This window comes from Rutidosis leptorrhynchoides, chromosome 4, assembly GCF_046630445.1.
Source record: "Rutidosis leptorrhynchoides isolate AG116_Rl617_1_P2 chromosome 4, CSIRO_AGI_Rlap_v1, whole genome shotgun sequence".
In the NCBI taxonomy this organism is placed as follows: Eukaryota; Viridiplantae; Streptophyta; class Magnoliopsida; order Asterales; family Asteraceae; genus Rutidosis; species Rutidosis leptorrhynchoides.
In genome coordinates, this window is record NC_092336.1 from 580,587,684 (window position 1) to 580,609,091 (window position 21,408).

General features: G+C 36.6%; 3 protein-coding genes across 4 annotated transcripts; 1 reads left to right on the top strand and 2 right to left on the bottom strand.

Moving 5' to 3' along the window:
* Positions 1-3,694: 3,694 nt before the first annotated feature.
* On the bottom strand, positions 3,695-7,085 carry LOC139845489 (phosphoribosylglycinamide formyltransferase, chloroplastic-like). The gene is made up of 5 exons (XM_071835740.1): positions 6,698-7,085; positions 6,209-6,320; positions 4,356-4,532; positions 4,132-4,258; positions 3,695-4,022 (listed from the first exon to the last, which is right to left on the bottom strand). Exons 1-5 carry the CDS (start codon positions 7,083-7,085, stop codon positions 3,909-3,911), a joined length of 918 nt encoding a protein of 305 aa, XP_071691841.1. The 3' UTR covers positions 3,695-3,908.
* A 1,844-nt stretch (positions 7,086-8,929) lies between these two features.
* LOC139845490 (uncharacterized) lies at positions 8,930-10,712 on the top strand. Of its 2 annotated transcripts, none has more exons than XM_071835742.1 (5): positions 8,930-9,085; positions 9,203-9,273; positions 9,375-9,455; positions 9,746-9,789; positions 10,392-10,712. In XM_071835742.1, the coding sequence occupies exons 1-5, from the start codon at positions 9,046-9,048 to the stop codon at positions 10,489-10,491; spliced, it is 336 nt and encodes a 111-aa protein (XP_071691843.1). In that variant the 5' UTR covers positions 8,930-9,045; the 3' UTR covers positions 10,492-10,712. The 2 variants fall into 2 exon arrangements, with proteins under 2 accessions (XP_071691843.1, XP_071691842.1); XM_071835741.1 differs by lacking the exon at positions 10,392-10,712 and adding an exon at positions 10,057-10,354.
* Positions 10,713-11,031: 319 nt separating this feature from the next.
* LOC139845491 (major pollen allergen Ole e 10-like) lies at positions 11,032-12,715 on the bottom strand. The gene is made up of 3 exons (XM_071835743.1): positions 12,422-12,715; positions 11,687-11,938; positions 11,032-11,273 (listed from the first exon to the last, which is right to left on the bottom strand). Exons 1-3 carry the CDS (start codon positions 12,489-12,491, stop codon positions 11,239-11,241), a joined length of 357 nt encoding a protein of 118 aa, XP_071691844.1. The 5' UTR covers positions 12,492-12,715; the 3' UTR covers positions 11,032-11,238.
* Positions 12,716-21,408: the final 8,693 nt, after the last annotated feature.

The following is a 21,408-nucleotide window of genomic DNA, read 5'->3' on the forward strand; positions in this document are numbered from 1 at the left end:
GTTCTTTCGACTGAAATGACTACCTTTACAAAAACGACTTGTAATCTGTATTTCCGACTATAAACTTATACTTTTTCTGTTTAGATTCATAAACTTAAGTTCAATATGAAACCATAGCAACTTGATTAACTCAAAACGGATTTAAAACGAAGAAGTTATGGGTAAAGCAATATTGGATAATTTTTGCTTGTTGTAGCTACGTGAAAATTGGAAACAAATCTATATTAATCAAATCCTAGCTAACTTATTGTATTATACATGTATTCTAATATATTATGTAATCTTTGGATACCATAGACACGTATGCAAATGTTTTGACATATCATATCGACCCATGTATATATATTATTTGGAACAACCATAGACACTCTATATGCGATAATGTTGGAGTTAGCTATACAGGGTTGAGGTTGATTCCAAAAATAGATATACTTTGAGTTGTGATCTAGCCTGAGACTTGTATACACTGAGTCGTGGATTGATTCAAGATAATATATATCGATTTATTTCTGTACATCTAACTGTGGACAACTAGTTGTAGGTTACTAACGAGGACAACTGGCTTAATAAACTTAAAACAGTAAAACGTATTAAAATGTTGTAAATATATTTTGAACATACTTTGATATATATGTACATATTTGTTATAGGTTCGTGAATCGACCAGTGGCCAAGTCTTACTTCCCGACGAAGTAAAAATCTGTGAAAGTGAGTTATAGTCCCACTTTTAAAATCTATTTTTTTTTTTTGGGATGAGAATACATGCGATTTTATAAATGTTTTACAAAATAGACACAAGTAATTGAAAATACTTTCTATGTTGGATTATCGAACCGAATATGCCCCTTTTTAGCTTGGTAGCCTAAGAATTAGGGAAATGGCCCCTAATTGACGCGAATCCTAAAGATAGATCTATTTGGCCCAACAAGCCTCATCCGAGTTACGGATGCTTTAGTACTTCGATTTATCATATCCGATGAGAGTCCCGGAATGATGGGGATATTCTATATGCATCTTGTTAAGGTCAGTTACCAGGTGTTCAACATATGAATGACTTTTATCTCTATGCAATTTGCGAAATGTCTGATATGAGATGTGTTATAAAAATGAAATCTTGTGGTCTATTATTATGATTTGATAATATGTAGGTTAAACCTATAACTCACCAACAATTTTGTTGACGTTTTAAGCATATTTATTCTCAGGTGATTATTAAGAGCTTCCGCTGTTGCATACTAAATTAAGGACAAGATTTGGAGTCCATGCTTGTATAATATTGTTTAAAAACTGCATTCGAAAACTTATGTTGATGTGTAATATTATTGTAAATCATTATGTAATGGTCGTGTGAAAAACGCTATATTTTAGATTATCATTATTGATAATCGTCGTAATATTTTAAAGGTTATGGTTTGTTTTAAAATCGAATGCAGTCTTTGAAAAACGTCTCATATAGAGGTCAAAACCTCGCAACGAAATCAATTAATATGGAACGTTTATAATCAATATGAACGGTACATTTCAATTAGAAAGATTAGGAGAAAATTAAGGGTCTAGATCATTGATAATTAATTTAATGGATGGTTAAGATTAGTTTTGCTATCTAAAAATGATCTATTTTAGCTTTTGTTATTATATATAGAATAGATAGATAGATATATTATATAATTTGTATGGTAATATATATATATATATATATATATATATATATATATATATATATATATATATATATATATATATATATATTAGTATTGTATAAAGTTCAACTTTTCTAACTATCATATTATGGTCTACATGTTAAGTTAAATACACAAATAAACTCAAACTTATTCAAATGTTCGGTCTATAGTAAGATAAAAAATATATATATATATATATATATATATATATATATATATATATATATATATATATATATATATATATATATATATATATATATATATATATATATATATATATATATATTAGTATTGTATAAAGTTCAACTTTTCTAACTATCATATTATGGTCTACATGTTAAGTTAAATACACAAATAAACTCAAACTTATTCAAATGTTCGGTCTATAGTAAGATAAAAATTGGTAGTACTATTTAAATTTTGCGTAAGATTTAAGAAGTCAAATATGATTAAACTGGTGGTTTTAACTATGATTATTTTCTTTTTTTTTTAAATACCTTATATAAGTTCCCTAACTTTGTTCATTTCATCGGAGGCCCGGAGGGGGAACAAAGTGATTCACCATTCATGGCACACGATTTTCAGGGGCCCAATTTTTTATATATATACATATATAATGGAGATTTGAGAAGTAGAGGAACTAGGAAAACAGAACTGAAGCAGCCCAGGCAAAACACCATAGATTTAGAAACAACAATTAAAGGACCTAAAAAAAATCAAAGTTCACTAGTATTCTAGCAAGGCCGAATTGACCCTTTAGCAAGCGTGAGAATTATTTAAGAAACAAATTTTTCAAGAAACAAATTTTTCTTGGTATAATTAATAATTTTCAAATCATTTATATGTAGAAAAATTGAATAAAGATATACTACATTAATAATAATGGAATTAGCAAGCGTGAGAATGGAAATGTCATTTTCACTTTGTATAGTGGTACCCTTTGAAAACGAGGAAAGCTTTAGTTTTCGTCTCTATATTGGTGGTTCCTGGAATAGTAACAAAGGGATACAACTTGTTTATCCAATATTATTTTATTAATATTTATCTATATCTATTATTATTTGTTTTTTTTTTTATTCTTATTAGTACTGGAATTGCATTAAGCGACTCTTGATTAATTATCTAAACTGATGATGGCGCACTATAATTTTTACTTTATAGACAAAATTGAAAACTGATGCATCTACCATTCTTGGATATGAATCATATACAATGGTGCTTTAGTAACTAAGAACACAGGGTCCCGTAGAGCCATTTCGCCGTTGATCTTCAACACACGGACAGGCATCAGTCGACACTGCGTCGGTGGTCCAAAGTCGCTAAGTAGACATCGGTCAAAGCTAAATAGCGACAAACTTTTGTAAAAAAAAAAAAAAAAAAAAAAAATCTATCTGTTGCAGACTCAAATGAACACTAAGATGAAGACTAAACGACATCTTCACTTTTCAGCAGATAGTCAATTTCAAAAACCTTTCTAGACTTTGAGAGGGCACTGAAATAGACAATCACGACAATTCATGCTCTAATAAGATGCAATCATTAGTCATCATCTTCATGTTTAGTAATTTACAATTCATTTTTAGGCTTCAGTCCACGACATAATGCATTATGAAATGATTTCAACGAGTCCGCAAGGTTTCCCGAATACATTATACATTTCGTATTCATGACACATATAACTTCAAAAGAGGGTTTTTCTTTTCAAAAGAGGATATGATAATGTCGACTGATAAAGTCAAATATACACTAGAATAATGTACTTTTAGTCTATTCAATCTTTTTAGCAAAACAACGTATTTTTGATATCCCCAAATGATACTTTTAAGTCTCATGGACATAAACTCTACCATGTTTGAACACCCTATTTGATCGTATCGGTACCAATGTACCATTACTCAAATGACCTAAACACATAGAATTAGTATTAGTAGTATGATCTATTACTAATGACAATGTATATATACTACTCGTATATCCTAGTAAATTTGCCCCATGCCATTTCAGATAAAGTTTGTATTTCAACAATTATTAGATCCTTTCAAGATTTTAGAAAAACTACATAAAGATACATGATTCCTTTCAATAACTCTGTTCCGAACCAAGAACAGTTTAAAGCACAGATTGATAGGGCACAAAATTATGAACAACTTTTCACTAGCCGCATTTAGTCAGTACGAAACCATACCATAGTCAACTCTAGATTGCAAGTCAGATATCCATCTGTTAGCTAAAGTGATTAAGGTCAGATTTACTTCTAATAATCGGAACACCGTCTTCCCTCCAAATCACACGCTCTTCACATACTGCAGCTGCTACCTCTGCATACATTTTATGTTCCTACATAAAACATTTTGGGTATCTCATATTATTACCAAAAACTCATTAAATTTTGCAAAAGATTAAAAAAGTAACCAACTTTGTTTTGTATGATATAAAGCCGGGTTACCTGGCGAAGAACCCTTGCAGCAAGTTCTTCAGCAGTATCATTAACAAGGACAGGAACGATTCTTTGAGCAAGAATTCGACCCGTGTCATAATTCTCATCAACAAAATGAATTGTGGGTCCTGAATATCTTTTCAAATAAACCAGGGAAAAAAACAAAAGACATGAGAGATCGATTCATTATATCAATTTTGAAATGTAAAAGGGTATTAAAGCATTGCAATTACCTAGCTCCAGAAGCAATAACAGCTTTATGCACTTTCGTACCATAATACCCTTTGCCTCCAAAAGCAGGAAGAAGTGAAGGATGAATGTTCAATATTGAGTTTGGATAAGCTCGAATTAACTCGGATGGTATAAGCTTAAGGTATCCAGCTAGAAGAATAAAGTCAACCTTGTACGTACTACAGAGCACAACAAATGCATCGGACATCTTAATCTTAAATATACAAAAAGAATCCGAATGCTGACATCATGTTTCTAAAATTGAATTCAATGACCAATCACGTTGCTCAACCTTACACGGTTTTGCCAAATAGATAAGTAACAACACGGATCAAAACCATTGGGTTTATGAGCTGAATGCAGTGGTAAATCATTTGACGAAGGCCCATGGTCCAAAATGACTTCTTATGTAAAAGAATATTTCATTTTACTTATTTGTGGTTATTATGTGACTTGTCATTTTAAAATTACGTTGCTTTATTTTTCAGCGTTGTATGAGATTGAGTCTGAAAGCAAAGTCACTCATTACTAATATTTCAGGCACCAACAGGCTAAACATTCTTAGCGGATGTTGGACTATATGTGATGAACAGAGCTCTAGAAATGGTAAAACTAACCTTATTTGTTTTAGAGTTTAAACAAAAAATGCATAACTGTTGTTTTGGTTTAAAGTTTATAATATGATAAGCCCACATCATAAAGATGACGGTGATCGATTGACATTAGTATTGGGGTTGAAATGGGCATGGGTTGACGTAAATACATGTTTGTTCATTATGCGTACAAAATAGTGTACTAGACATACAACCTAAATATTTTATTGTAAAACAATGAAGGAGATTGTATGCATAAAAATATTAGATCGTTTAAATTGTCAGACACCTTCGACCCATTCTCCTTTCACCTAATTAGATCGTTTTCACCTGTTTGACTGAAACCGTTTAACCCCATTCATAATTAAATGGGTCCAAACTGCACTTTATATTAATACCTTTCTTATAACCAATGCTACTAAATATTATTTTTAAGTAGTAATTCTGCTACTTTCCTATTATTATCACCTTCATTGCTGATATCTTGATCATCATGATCTTTTGGCATGCAAGTAAAGGTTTACTTTTTTTTTTTATTATTTTTTATTTTGGCATAATAAATAAAGAAAGCTTTATGGTAAGTCCTGACATTGAACTTCACCCATTTGCTGGTAGGGAGTTGCCACATATCAAAAATTGTATATAATCAAAAGCCCTAGACCAAACTAAATAGACATTATTCGTGTTCTGTGTTCAAGGAGCCACTCTGATCTTGAGGTCATGGGTTCGAGTCCTGTTTAGGACATTATTCGTGTAAAATTATGTAGGGTGTGTGAGTTTGGCGTTCTAAAAAAAAAACAGAATATTACAAACCTTGGTTAGACCTTTTGATGGCCAAGTAACAGATCATTGTGGTCAAAATATATGTGAAGCTTGATAATTTTTATCTTAAATTTCGGTTACAAAATTGGTTTTGTAAATCTTTTAACGGCAGAGCTAGCCGTGGTAATATTTGGATTTTATCCTTAAAATATTTTTAAGAACAATGCTTGATGTAATACTAAACTCTTGTCAATATTTATACTTCAGTGTTTACCAAGGTTGATCGTGCAAAATACGAATTCGTCACTATATATTTCTGTTACATACCGACGGCTTTACTTCATAGTTTTTGATACTAACTTTCTTGTTTTAGTGTTGAAACTCTAAAACCCAGGTAATGCGCGGGCCTACAAACTAGTTAAATTCAAAAGGAACCAAGAAGCAGATCAACTAAACAATACAAATAGAATTAAATAGAAATAATTATAATATAAGCTGACCTTAGAGCAGCTACAAGGTCATTTGAAGACAAACCTTCTGGTTCGTTTTTAGTATTCGGATATATTATAACGGGGATACCGTTCTCTCTTGCATATCGTGCACCTCCACAATCTACAAATTTATAGAAATGAAAATATCAAACACCGAATTACACAAAAAAAAGGCATCACAATCTCTTAAGAGTTGCACACAATGCCTAATCACATCACAATATAATGTCGCTACGAAAGAATTTATGTTCACCTACTTTGCACAATAAAACTGAGATCTAGGTATCACAAAACAAACTCGGATGGAGTTGCTGATATGAATATAAACAAGTATTAACTTATTTGGCATGTAATCATACCACTTAATCTCAACTCAACGGTCAACTGTTCCTGCTTAAATATGTTTCAGTACCACAACTTATTAAGAAATTCACAGTGCATATATAAGATTAAATTCAAACATGATAATAATAATAATAAAAATTATGCTAAAGTTACCATGTTTGTTCGTTACCAAAACAACAAATTGTCCATTGACATCACCATTACGAATTGCCTGATGAACAGCTCGAAAATTCGAACCGCCGCCAGAAACAAAAACAGCAAGGTTTTTCTTTCTAACATCATTCTTCAAACTCTGTTTTTCATCAGAACTCATTGCTAACCGTTCGCCGCTATTCAGACAAGCAGACACTCTCTTACTAGATACTACAAAAGGCTGCAAATAATCAAAATTTTGGGGCTTTAAGGGTACCCAGTTATGGGACTTTGATACTGAACTGAATGAAACAGAAATGGAAGTTGGGAACCGCAAAAAGGTTTGATCTTGATGTTTTTGAACTGAAGAAAACAATGAATTTGAACCAACTTTGAAAAGGGTTCCCATAAAAATAGAAAAAGATGGGGAACTTTAGGGTTTATATGATTCAAAATTTGATGAATAATTTACGCTGCAGGCTCTAGGGTTTTTTTGGGGTAACTGAACTGTAATTAGTTGGTTTATATGAATTTAAAAATACGGAATAAAGATAAAGGATTGATTCGATTTTTGAGGTTTTAGGATGAGTGTGATTTGGAGGCGATGTAGCGGGAAGAGGGCAACGTCTGTACTCTGTAGCAGAAAAGCAATACTTTCACTATACTACCAACAAAGTTTCATTTCTTACAATAATACCCTCAAACTTACACTTTTGTCCCATTGGTTCTTATTCTCCCAAGGGTTTTCGGCATGGATATACCACTCCCAACCCTTCGTGATTAGGTGTGTGATAGTTACATCTAGAGGTGTTCGTTTGATCGGTTTACGATTTACATAGTTTATTTGATTTGATTTAATACGATTTTTAAAAAAAATAACCGAACCATATTTGACAAAACCAAACAACACAACCAAATAAGAAATCGGTTTACATGAATCGGTTTCGGTTAAATCAAATTAAAACTTATAGATAAAAAAGTGTGTAGCTTTTTATTTTCTTTTTGAAAGCAAACATATATTATCGAAAAGATTGCTAGAATTTAGGTTAAGTGGTGAAGTGAAGATTTTTCCCAAATTAGTTGAATGAGTAGAATCAGCAAGAAAAATTAGGTACGCGGTTTCAATTTTGCAAAAAATAATTATAGATAAAATAAGTGAAATATTTAATATTTAATATATTACGGAGTATATCATAAATAAAATTATATTTCAATTTTTCAGTTGAAACCAAATGTTAATTTTACAAATCAAATCCAAACCAAAAATCATAAATATTTTTGAGTGAAACCACAAAACTCTACCACAACCAAATAAGCCCATCCACTTTAACCAAATCAATTTGATTCGGTCGGTTTCTTGGTCGAAACCGTTTAATGCACACCCCTACTCATATCTTCCATGACATGGTTTGCAGGGATGTCTGATAGCACGCCATCCATCAAAACAAACTGATAAATACCCTTAATAGTTAAAAATGAACATTTATGACAACACTATTTTATAAAATGTACCATACCAATTCATCTTGGAAAAAAATAGTAAAAATGTCCTTGCAATTTGCAAATATTTTTACGTTTCTTACAAATACCTGAATTTATGAGTTATAAATAAAGAAAATAATATTAATGTAAATGGCATAAAAATAGTACCCATCACACTTATATAGATTACTCGTATTAGATTAGACTAGATAAATCTTTTAAATCATTAAATATACTCAAATAACGTACTATTTTGCGGATTGATGCTAAAACATTAATTAGCCAGTGATCATCCTTTTTAATGAACTTCAATCAACTACAAATGGTTGACAAGTTATCTTTAGCAGTACACAATATGCAAGATGTATGTGAATTATGATTACCATAACGTTTTAAATCATTTGTTATAAATCAATTGTGGGGTAAAAATTAAAATTAGTTTTGCATACTAAATGCCATTATGGTTAAAACTTCATGCTATAATGTTTGCTTATACAAATATATCTTCTTACAATTCACTTGTACAAACTAAAAAAGGCAACAACCTTGTTGATAAGTTTACAATAACGACAGAATTAAAAAAACAAACATACAAAATTAAATTAAATAAAAAAATACTGAGGGACTGAGTAGTAACACAAGAACAAGTTTGAGCGTAAAATGAAAATAATAAAACTTTGGTGGAAGTAGTAACAAACCGAAGAATCAGGGTAGCATAGTGTAACTATTGTTCTCAAAAACACGCTTCTTTGTTCCTCACCGTGAATCAGTGTGGGTACTTTGTATACTCTTATAAACGTTAAAACCGTACAAGATTTTATTACAAGGGTTTGTCAATTTTAGATTATAAACCCTAGTTTGTGTGTCTGCAACAAGGAAAATAAACAATGAATCCTCTTATATGGCACAAAGTTGCTGCAATATCTGGTACGTTCGTTAGTATTTGTGACATTGCAAAACCATATCTTCAAAATCCAATTTTTATTGATAAACTTGATTGAATTATTGAATTATAATCAAACCCTTTTTTGAATTGAAAAACAGGAATGGCAGCACTTGGATTAGGGACTTATGGTGCACATGGGTTTAAACCCAGTAACCCTTCTTACAAAGAGGTGACTATTGGGTTTTAATTATTTATTTATTATTTATTATTTATTATTATATTATAATCATTATTGCATTTCTTTGAATTATTCTGTGTTATTGTGATTAGGTTTGGAACACTGCATCTCTTTACCATTTGGTTCATACAGCTGCATTGGTTGGGGCTCCTATAGCTAAATATCCCAATATTGTAAGTTCACTTTTCCGTTAAATTATGTTTTTTTGATGTTATGTATATATGTAAGGCGTTTAGATATGCGCGTCGGAAGTGATTAACCGATTATTGTGATTTGATGAATAAGAATCAGAGTAGGATAATATGAACATATTGATTTAAACGCCATCGATTGTTATGTGATTTTTACACAATAACTTTGATGTCATGGAAACGATAATCATATTATAGTTCGTGTTGGAAATCTGAATCCATGCATGGATTGATTGTATGCTCATTTCGTTTTTCATACTTTTGGGATGTAGTTTGGAGGGCTTTTGACTACTGGAATTGTTGCGTTCTCGGGCACGTAAGTACTTCAATCTTTTAGTTTGTACTTCGTTCACGTTATCCACATATACTACATATGACTATGAAAAAAAGTTGGTACTTAATGTGCATTATCATTATATATTTGTAGAAGTTTTATTCTTTATTAAGCGATTAAGCGCAAGCAAAGCATTCTCTGTTTGTGGCTGTCCAAGCAATGCAATGTAGCCTTAACACGAACCAAGCACACTATTTTAGCGACTGACATTACCTTTGACGAGTTGCAAATTTTCTTTGAATGTTAAAGAATGCATCTCCTATACGAGATACGCAAGGACAAACATAAGGAAGCTTATGGCCAAAGTTATGGGGAAATGAACAAGTTTGTAAATTTAACATCGTTTTTCATGACAAAAACTTTTTGCACTAAACTAAGTTAAGTTTCTTTGGGTCTGACACAGACAAGACTTCTTTTTATTGTATGAGCTTCATGTTATTAAGTGCTATAAAATTCGTATGGACGATTATGATTTTCAAATATGTAGCTTGTTCTTGTTTACTCACAAAAGCCTTGTTCTTGTTGGGTCTTCATTTCATCTTTACACCGGTCGAAGATTAAAAATGTGGTCTATAATGTTGCAGGTGTTATGCGGTGGCATTCCTTGAAGACAGAACATACGCTAAAGTGGCTCCACTTGGTGGGTTTGCATTTATTGCCGCCTGGGGAAGCTTGCTGTTCTAGAATGGTCTTCTCCTGACGATGATTGAGGCTTTAAATAATGCCCCTCTAGATTTTGTTTGGGGTACTAAAATGCCGTGATAAGCATCATGAAAGTGTTTTACATGTATTTTGACTACCAGAACTAGGCGTATGGGAATCAATCGATACTATGCTTTGTTACATTACCTAACTTTGATCCATTTTGTATTCTCAAATGTATATCAATTTAAGGTTTTATCCAATTGTTTTGTCTCCTGATCATGTTCAGTTTAGGATCAAAAGGTGTATGTTTGGCAGGGACACCCCGACCTTGTGCTTCCTTTGGAAACCCACCAGACCCACCCCGAAAGAGTCGGCTGCCGGATAATTACCTATACCGGGCCCCTACATATGTGACAGGAGCAATCATCATCCCATCCCGCTGCCACAAGAGTTGTAAATTCTTGTCGCGAGTGGGGATTGAACCTGCACAACTTTTAGGAGCAAGCTTCCACATGGTGGTCCCAGCTTCTAAGGTACCGGGTACCACTAAGCTATTGCTACATTGGTGATCATGTTCAGTTTGCGATTGCGTGATGATTGATATGCATAAGGTTTACCAACGTACAAAAGCCTAAGCGACTCATATTAGCAGGTACCTCTCTCTTACTATTAAACAACAATGCTTTATAACACTTTTTTTTATAACACTTTGCAAATACATCAAGAATGAAAACAATTAAACATTTGTGTGTAACTTATCTTCTCGTAATATGCCTTTCCATTGCATCAAGGAGTATAGTCATATTGGCACGAACCGTGGCCTGTGAATATAATCATATCACCAATCAAAAGAGCAAAAACTAAATTAGTAACTATTAAAACAGCATGTAAAGATAAATTATGAGGCTGTATTCATGCTTTATTTATTATTTATTTATAAAGATAAAAAGAAAGAAAGGCAAAAGGATGGAGAATAGGTAAATAAACAATGGAATAGGAATAAAGTATACAAAGATAGGTTACTAGAATAACATGGGTAACCTTTTTATACTTGTATAAAGTTCCACAAGAGAAGAAGATTTAGCTAAGCCTAAGATCCATAATAATAATAATTATAACTTTTTCGGATTTACGGCGAATCTTTTTAAACAGTAATGTTAGTATGGGATGTTAACCTAATGCTCAGATTTCGTTAAGAACTTTTAGGCATAAGATTAAAGGAAGATGTGCCTACTTGGATCTTTTTCGGTGGTCATTGCAGCACTACGAAAGTAGCAAGAGGCACCACTATGCTTAAACTTTTGGTAGTAACTATTGAAAGCATAAGAAGCATGGTCTTTTAGTGTGTTTGGTATATAACAAGGCTGGTTTTCTTGAATCTTGCTACAATCTGCACCTCCTTCACCACATGTGTAATCTATAGCTGCTTGTAGTTCTGCATCTGTTGCCTGTGAATCCGCTATGCACCATTGCTCGAATTCCCCTTCTAGATAGTTACCAAATTTACAGTTAGTAAAAAGACACGAGAACTAATAACCAAATCTTTTAATTGTTTAATCAGTGTATGAATCTTGTGATGTTTTGGGTACTCCGTGCTCATGCAGGATTAGTGGGACCAAAAATATATAATTGCAAAATTAAATATGAATAGGGAGGTGGTCTGCTATGATCCTGTAGGATATCTTATAAAGTTCTTCAGCTGCTAACTTGCTATAAAATCACACTGGATTAATATGTATATGGGCATTGTGAAAGATGGAACAAGACTGAAATTAGCAGGTTTTTGAGATTAATGAAAATCATTTCTTGTTATATTATGCATCTCTGTATGTAAAGTTTATATAAAAACAAGTACCTAAAATCAATAAAGTTTGAAGCTTTTGGACCTTGAGACACCAAAAAATCAATAAAGTTATAAGCTTTTGGATCTTGAGATATGAACATTGAGAAATGAGTTAGGTTTACTTACTAGATCTTTGTGGGCATACCACCATAACAAGTAGGACTAGGGGCAACATCTTTAGCAGAAAAGGTGTCATCTTTGTATACTGTAAATTGTTGTTAGAGATATGATAGATACAGTGAGAGGAAAAAAGGGTAGAGAGAGATGAATAGGAGATAACAGATGAGGTTTATGTATATGACAAGGGTATAAACTTTACATATGAAAATGATGAAACAAGATCCAAAATAATGATGATGTGTGTTGGATCATGTGGAAGGTCCCTCAGTTCAACTACATTGTCTACTACATCCACATGGTAAGGTTTCTCATTGCTTCCATGAACCTGCATCAATCATTCTCACTTGAAACCATATCCATAATCCCGGGCCGCCACTGTTTCCGGATAACTGGAGTTAGTTGGTATAGTTTTCAACAGTGGCGAGTTTAGCTTAGAGCGCGTGGGCTCACGGGACACCACTAGTTTAAAATTTTTATCTAGAAAATACTCTTTAAATTGTATAGGACACCACTAAATTTAACGGCAGAATCCCATATATTTTCCGAATTTATAGGTTATTATTTTAAATTTAAATGGACACCACTAAATCTAACTACCCGGACCACATATAATTTTTTGAACCTGTAGCTTTTTTTATAAGTTAAACAATCACTAAAATAGCATTTAAATATAATTAGCATTGGAAAAAAAAAAAATTAGGACCCCATTAAGTTTTGATCCTGAATCGCCACTCGTTTTCAATGCATGAAATATTAATCTAACATCAAGATTTTAGGCTTTTGGTACTGTTTGTCACAACCCAACAAGTTTGTGGCCCAACCCACTAAGATTATGACCCAATTAAGAGTTTTAACCCAAGAACCTCATGGAAGGCCCAAGAACATCATGGAAGCTCCCTAGAACTTTCCCATGAGTTCTTCCATGGAATGGTATGGAATGTTCATGGAAATATCTATCTCCATGTATATACTTGAAGTTTCTAGTACTTAGATCCTAACCATTGATTTAGATTAATCTTAGCCATCCATTTTGTGTTAGGAGTAGTATAAATAGGGGTGGTCTCATTTGGCACACCACACCTCAAATCTCAAACATTCTCTCTTGTAAAGCATTCTCAAGCAATATAAGTATTTTCTTCAATTCCACTTGTTCTATAATATTTTCTCTTTTGATTACTTGAATCATTTAAGGTCCGAGTAAGGCTGACTTAGTAGAGACTAAGTGCCGCACGTGAGCTTATCGAGATAAGTCCGTGACATTTGGTATCAAGAGCAAGGTCGATTCAAGGAGATGGCAACCGAGACCGAGAAGAATGTGAGCGCAACAAGTGGTGTGATGGGTGATGAGACTCGTGGTCGGGTAGAGACTCGCCAAGGAGCCAAGAAGAACCGAGGTACGTCCAAAGACTTTGTCGCAAACTTGGATAAGAGGATCATGGATGTAGAGACATCCATGGACGGCGTGAAAGCAAAGGTCGAAGACGTCCACCAACGTTTGGATGGTTTGGACGGGGACTTTGACGAATTGAAAGATGATTGCAAGAGTGCAATCAACGTGCTAGACGTTGACATGCGACGTGAGATCCATGACTTAAGGGGTATGCTCATGGGTGAGATTACGAAGTTGCGAGGCGAAATGGAGGGGGAGGTCTCCACTATTCACCAACGCCTCGTGGATTTACAAACCAACATGAACTCTTGTTTGAGATTCATGGCTAGTGGGGGTGGCAACACTGGATGCAATGCTCTGAAGGTGGACATTCCCAAGCCGTCACCGTTCGTGGGGAAGCGGGAAGCCCGAGCGGTTGATGATTTTATATGGGAGATGGAACAATACTTGGAGGGAGTCAACATAGTGGATGATGCAATGAAGATCAAGACGGCAACTCGTTACCTGAAGGATACCGCAGCATTATGGTGGCGTCGTCGATATGGAGATATCGAGAAAGGTACGGTTACTATTGATACTTGGGATGATTTCCTTACTGAACTTAAGAATCAATTCTACCCCAAGAATGCTCAAAAGGATGCGATGAGTCGTCTACGTAAATTACATCATTCCGGGACGATTCGGGAGTATATTAAAGAATTCACAACCTTAGCCTGGAGGTCCCAGATATTCCCGATGATATTCTTCTCTTCTATTTTCTCGATGGTTTGCAACCTTGGGCTAAAACGGAGTTGGAGAGACGAGGAGTCCAAGACCTTGCCACCGCAATTGCTCAAGCGGAGGCACTAGTCGACCATGCTAATAGGAAAGATTCGTTCAAGTCAAAAGATAAGAAGGTGAGCCATGAGAAAGGTGGGGGAGATAAGCCCGCCCAATCAAGGAATGATAATACACGTAAGCCACCAACCGGGAATAACAAGAGCATAAAAACTTCTTACAAGAATGATGGATGTTTCATATGTGATGGACCGCATAGAGCCCGAGATTGTCCGAAGAAAGCTAGCCTTCATGCTATGGAAGCTCAAAAGGCGGGTTGTCAGGATGAGGAGCGGTGCATAGGATCAATGCATATCCTCAACGCAATCAAGGCTAAGACGGAGATACCCAAGGTAGTGGCTAAAGGACTCCAATTCGTAGATATTAACATTTGTGGAGATCGGGTACGAGCTTTGGTGGATACGGGAGCAACTCATAACTTTATCTCCACCGATGAAGCTAAAAGGCTAGGACTTAAGGAAACAAAAGAGAGTGGCATGATGAAGACGGTGAACACGAGTGCCAGACCGATTAGTGGGGTGGCTAAAGACGTATATGTGAAGATTGGAGAATGGGAAGGAATGATTGATCTCTCGGTCGTGCCTATGGACGACTTCAAGTTGGTACTTGGGATGGAGTTCCTAGATAAGGTACGCGGTTTCCCTATGCCGTTTGCTAATTCACTGTGTATCTTGGATGGTGAGAAGACTTGTATGGTGTCAACCGAACGTGGAAGCAGGAGTGCATCCAAGTCACTTTCGGCCATGCAATTCAAGAAGGGGTACAACAAGAATGAGACATGCTATTTAGCGGTAGCAAAGCAAGAGACGGTTGAAGATAAGGGAAAACTAGAGGTACCCAAGGAAATTGAGAAGGTCCTTGATGAGTTCAAGGATGTCATGCCCAAGGAGTTACCAAAGAAGTTACCACCTAGAAGGGAGGTTGACCATGCGATCGAGTTGGAGCCGGGATCAAAACCACCTTCCAAAGCCCCATACCGAATGCCACCACCCGAGTTAGAGGAGTTGCGAAGACAACTCAAGGAGTTGCTGGATGCGGGATACATCCGACCGTCAAAATCCCCGTATGGTGCTCCGGTGCTATTTCAAAGAAAGAAGGATGGGTCCTTGCGGATGTGTATAGATTACCGGGCACTCAACAAGGTAACTATCAAGAACAAATACCCAATCACACTTATTGCTGATTTGTTCGATCAACTTGGGAAGGCGAGATACTTCTCCAAGTTAGACTTGAGATCGGGATATTATCAAGTCCGAATTGCCGAAGGAGATGAGGCTAAGACCACATGCGTGACGAGGTATGGCGCTTATGAATTCCTAGTCATGCCCTTTGGTTTAACCAATGCCCCTGCCACATTTTGTACTTTGATGAACAAATTATTCCACCCATTCCTCGACAAGTTTGTCGTGGTGTACTTGGATGACATAGTCGTCTATAGCGACACCATGGAAGATCATGTGAGGCACTTGAAGCAAGTATTTCAAGTACTAAGGGACAACGAGTTGTATGTGAAGCTAGAGAAATGTTCATTCGGATTAGAGGAGGTGGATTTTCTTGGACATAGAATTAAAAATGGGAAGTTACTCATGGATGGGGCTAAGGTCAAGGCAATTCAAGAGTGGGAGGCACCAACGAAGGTGACTGATTTACGATCTTTCCTTGGTTTAGTAAACTACTATCGTCGTTTTATCAAGGGATACTCGGCGAAAGCGGCTCCATTGACAGAATTGTTAAAGAAGAATAAAGCTTGGTTGTGGGATGAGAAATGTCAAGCAGCATTCGAGGAGTTGAAAGGAGCTGTCATGGAAGAACCGGTGTTGAGACTTCCGGATGTGACCATTCCGTTCGAGTTACACACAGACGCATCGGACTTTGCTATTGGAGGAGTTCTAATGCAAGAAGGTCACCCAATCGCGTTCGAAAGTCGAAAACTTAACGAGGCGGAAAGGAAGTACACTGTGCAAGAGAAAGAGATGACAGCGATTATTCATTGTTTGAGGACATGGAGGCATTATCTTTTGGGATCAAGGTTCGTGATCAAGACGGATAATGTGGCAACGAGTTATTTTCAAACCCAAAAGAAGTTGAGTCCCAAACAAGCTCGTTGGCAAGACTTCTTAGCCGAATTTGACTATGTGTTGGAGTATAAGCCTGGGAAAGCCAATGTGGTAGCTGATGCCCTAAGTCGTAAGGCGGAGTTTGCAGCGATCACAAAACCACAATTCTTCCTTCAAGATCGTATAAAGGAGGGATTAGAGCATGATTCTATAGCCAAAAACCTTGTTGGATTGGCTCGAGATGGGAAAACGCGAAGGTTTTGGCTCAAAGGTGATCTATTATTCACCAAAGGAGACCGGTTATATGTGCCTAAGTGGGGTGATCTTAGACGGAAAATATTGAAGGAGTGTCATGATTCAAAGTGGGCTGGTCATCCAGGTATCAAGAGGACGCTGGCATTAGTAGAAGGCACTTATTATTGGCCAAGGATGGAAGACGACGTAGAGACGTACGTGCGGACATGCCTAATATGCCAACAAGACAAGATAGAGCAACGCCAACCAGGAGGACTATTACAGCCGCAACCTACACCGAAAGGGCCATGGGAGAGTGTTTCCATGGACTTCATTACTTGCTTACCCAAGTCGGAAGGGTGTGGGAGTATTATAGTCGTGGTAGACCGGTTTTCTAAGTATGGTACCTTCATAGCCGCATCATCCGAAGTTACCGCGGATGAAACCGCAAAACTATTTTTCAAGAATGTGGTGAAGTATTGGGGGATACCACATGTGATTGTAAGTGATCGAGATCCGAGGTTCACAGGGCGTTTTTGGACAGAGTTGTTCAAGATCATGGGGACAGACTTGAATTTCTCCACGAGTTTTCATCCCCAAACGGATGGACAGACGGAAAGGGTGAATGCACTATTGGAGCTCTATCTTCGACACTATGTAAGTGCAAATCAACATGATTGGGCTAAGCTTCTTGATATTGCTCAGTTCTCTTATAACATGCAAAGGAGTGAGTCCACGGGGAAGAGTCCTTTTGAGTTGGTGACAGGACGCCAACCTTTGACCCCGAATGCTTTGGCCGCTTCATATGACGGAAGCAGCCCAGCCGCTTATAGAACGATGAAGGAGTGGCATGAACAAGCCGATTTGGCGCGAGCATCACTAGATAAGGCAGCCAAGAAAATGAAGAAATGGGCGGATGAGAAAAGACGACATGTTGAGTTCAAAGTTGGGGACCAAGTGATGGTGAAGCTCTTACCTCAACAATTCAAAACATTTAGGAAGGTGCACAAAGGATTGATCCGGAGATATGAAGGCCCATTCCCGGTAATTGGACGTGTTGGGAACGTATCTTATCGAGTTCAACTACCGCCCAAGTTAAAGATTCATCCAGTCTTCCACGTAAGTTTTCTAAAACCTTATCATGGGGACGAGGAAGACCCAGAGCGAGGAGTTTCCAAACGAGCACCAATGGCAGTTGCGACTTCGTTCGATCGTGAAGTGGAAGATATCTTATTGCATCGAACGGTACGGAGGCGAGGTGTACCGAGCTATAGAGAATACCTAGTTAAGTGGCGTAACTTGCCCGATAGTGAAGCAAGCTGGGAAGCCGAAGACTTATTGTGGCAGTTCACAGACAAAATCAAGAAGTATCACGAGGATCACACGACGAGGACGTCGCGAGCTTAGGTGGGGGAGAATGTCACAACCCAACAAGTTTGTGGCCCAACCCACTAAGATTATGACCCAATTAAGAGTTTTAACCCAAGAACCTCATGGAAGGCCCAAGAACATCATGGAAGCTCCCTAGAACTTTCCCATGAGTTCTTCCATGGAATGGTATGGAATGTTCATGAAAATATCTATCTCCATGTATATACTTGAAGTTTCTAGTACTTAGATCCTAACCATTGATTTAGATTAATCTTAGCCATCCATTTTGTGTTAGGAGTAGTATAAATAGGGGTGGTCTCATTTGGCACACCACACCTCAAATCTCAAACATTCTCTCTTGTAAAGCATTCTCAAGCAATATAAGTATTTTCTTCAATTCCACTTGTTCTATAATATTTTCTCTTTTGATTACTTGAATCATTTAAGGTCCGAGTAAGGCTGACTTAGTAGAGACTAAGTGCCGCACGTGAGCTTATCGAGATAAGTCCGTGACATGTTGCTTTGTTATTGAATCAAACTCCAATGCACATTATCTGTGATCAAATAGTTGCACAAAAGATTAAATCTCAAACTTGTGTTTTTTAGTTATTTGTCTATCTGTCAACTTTAGAAAAGTTTGTTTAGGCCATTTTTAACCCTGCGGGGCGTATTGGCGTGTTGCTGGATGAGGGTGGGTTGCTTGATAAGCGTGCTGCCAGACTGCTGTGTAATGGGTGGCGTGCTGAGTGGTGTGTTGCTGGGTAGGGGTGGGGTATTTTTTTTTTCTTTTTCATTTTTCATGTATTTATTTTATTTTGTTTAATTAGTTATATTATTATTTTGAAATTATAATAACAAATTAATTTAATAAAACATACTAAAATTAATAATAAAAATACGATTACATTAAAAAAGTTCTAAAAATAGAAAATTACAATAAATAAGAAGACGACCTAAACTTACTTTATTTCTAAAAGTCCTAAAAACTTAAACTACTACTCATCGTCTTCATCCGACAACTGAATTAAGTCGCCGTACTTTTGGAGCAAGTTCTTCTTCATCTTCATGCAACGCTTTCTTTCTTTCGAGATCGCGATGTTATTAATGTCCAAGTTCGACAGAAATTTTGTGGCTTCGAGTGCGGCTTTCATACGTTCCGCTTTGGTGATTGCGTCCATTTGTTGAAGCTTTTTCTGTGCAACTTCGGACTTGTACTCGTTAAGTTAACACATAACTCTTCAAACTTTGAAGAGTTTGTTGACCGAGAGCTTTGCGTCGCTTCGGAAGATGCAGAAATTTGCTCGATTCCTTCCCATGGGCCTTTCAATCGGATCATCACCTAAAAGCACGTTATTAGGACGATCATCTGCGATATCAATCGTGTGGACCGTGACCTCCTCGTCATCCTCATCACGCAAACCTCCATAAACTGCTCCACCAACCGGAGCAGGCGCAATCCACTTTGCTTTGTCCTTTAAAAATTCCCAAGCATCTTCAAACGCCCACGACTTCATCTCATTAGTACAATACGCCTTTACCGCACCCTCGTAAAAGCATTGTTCGGTTTTCCCACTACGCCTTGGATTGCGTTTTTCCACCTCATAATAACCTTGAAAAGCTTTACATCCCTTGTCCACATAACGCCATTTCCCCGATAACGCATCTTCATTTCGATACCATCCGTGCTCGTTATTGTTGAATTTGTTCATTACAGTGTGCCACAAAGATTGATATTTTTGAGAGTTTCCGACAATCGGATTTTCGGACGCATCAAGCCAACATCTCGTCAACCTAACCTCTTCGGCCGATGCCCAAACTCTTTTTTGGATTGGTTCCCTTACCTTATCTTTGGCTTTTTCGTTGGTGTTTTCTTCTCCTCACGCCATCGGGTCGTTCGGGCTCAACTTCGGGTTGAGTTTGTGGTTGAGTTTCTGGTTGTGTTTGAGAGTTAAGTTGTGAGAGTTGTTGCGAGCTAAGACCGAGCTCTCTTTGAATCTCTTGTAATTTTTGGATTTGTTGTAATCTTTGGATTTGTTGCTCAAGTTCTTGTTGGCTCATATTACACGGGCTAGTGGTATAGTTGGAAAAACCAAGAGAAGAAGGTCGAGATGAAGATGATGAGCCCGGAGTAGTCGGTTCACCGGTGCCGGTCATAATATTGTTATAAATCGACCACTCATTCGGATGAGACATTGTTTGTGTTTGATTTTGATGAAGTGTTTCTGAGTTGTGTTTGAGTTGTGTGTGTTTGATTTAATATAGTGTATATTTAAAGGAGAGAATGAGAGAGTGTGAAAGAGAAAATCCTAGAGAGAGAAACTTCACGACTTTCAATTCGCGAGTGATGATAGACGACGAGGATGAAGGATGGGAGAAACAACGAGGAGCAAGAAAGGGAAACTACTACAGAGATCGATCTACGGGAGTGAAAAAACCCATTCTAACTTCATATATGTTCTACAACTTTCCTGAAAACTGGGGGATCAATGAATTATGGAAGACGTTCGGTAAGTTTGGATTGGTCAGAGACGTTTACATCGCAAGAAAGAGGCTGTTGAACGGACATCGATTTGGGTTTGTAAGATTCGAGGATCTTTCTAAATCGGATACACTGCTGTCAGTTCTTAACAAAGTGCAGATTCAAGGACGGGGTCTAAGAGTATTCATGGCGAAGGAGAGAAAAGACAGGAATGATTTCAACATTAATGGGTACAGGAGAACGTTTCAGCCCAACCAACATGTTAACACCAAAAAAGAAGAGATTGTATGGAGAATGAATGTGTCTAAGGGTGCTGATGGTTCCAAAAAAACTTGGAAGTCGAATGTTAGACAAGAAACTCATGTGTATGATTTTAATTATCAGAAACATAACCCCACACCTGCTGAAACACTATATCGACCTAATACCTCACAGAAACATGAAGCCAAACCTGACAATACACCCAACAACCAACAACATAACCAACATCACAACCCCCCTCAGAACAACCCCACAATCCAGCAAACCGCCATCCCCAACCAATGCAACCCTAGCCAACACAACATACACATACCCTCCCACCAAACCCACAACCCACATAAACCACATGACCCTCCCCACAGAC

Coding starts and splice junctions, on each gene's coding strand:
- LOC139845491 (XM_071835743.1), bottom strand. CDS start 12,491: ATGACACCTTTTCTGCTAAAGATGTTGCCCCTAGTCCTACTTGTTATG. Junction 11,939..12,421: donor GGTATGCCCACAAAGATCTA/GTAAGTAAACCT, acceptor GTAACTATCTAG/AAGGGGAATTCGAGCAATGG. Junction 11,274..11,686: donor GACCACCGAAAAAGATCCAA/GTAGGCACATCT, acceptor TTATATTCACAG/GCCACGGTTCGTGCCAATAT.
- LOC139845490 (XM_071835741.1), top strand. CDS start 9,046: ATGAATCCTCTTATATGGCACAAAGTTGCTGCAATATCTG. Junction 9,086..9,202: donor CAAAGTTGCTGCAATATCTG/GTACGTTCGTTA, acceptor ATTGAAAAACAG/GAATGGCAGCACTTGGATTA. Junction 9,274..9,374: donor GTAACCCTTCTTACAAAGAG/GTGACTATTGGG, acceptor TATTGTGATTAG/GTTTGGAACACTGCATCTCT.
- LOC139845489 (XM_071835740.1), bottom strand. CDS start 7,085: ATGGGAACCCTTTTCAAAGTTGGTTCAAATTCATTGTTTTCTTCAGTT. Junction 4,533..6,208: donor GACCTTGTAGCTGCTCTAAG/GTCAGCTTATAT, acceptor TGTGCTCTGTAG/TACGTACAAGGTTGACTTTA. Junction 4,023..4,131: donor CTGCAAGGGTTCTTCGCCAG/GTAACCCGGCTT, acceptor TGTTTTATGTAG/GAACATAAAATGTATGCAGA.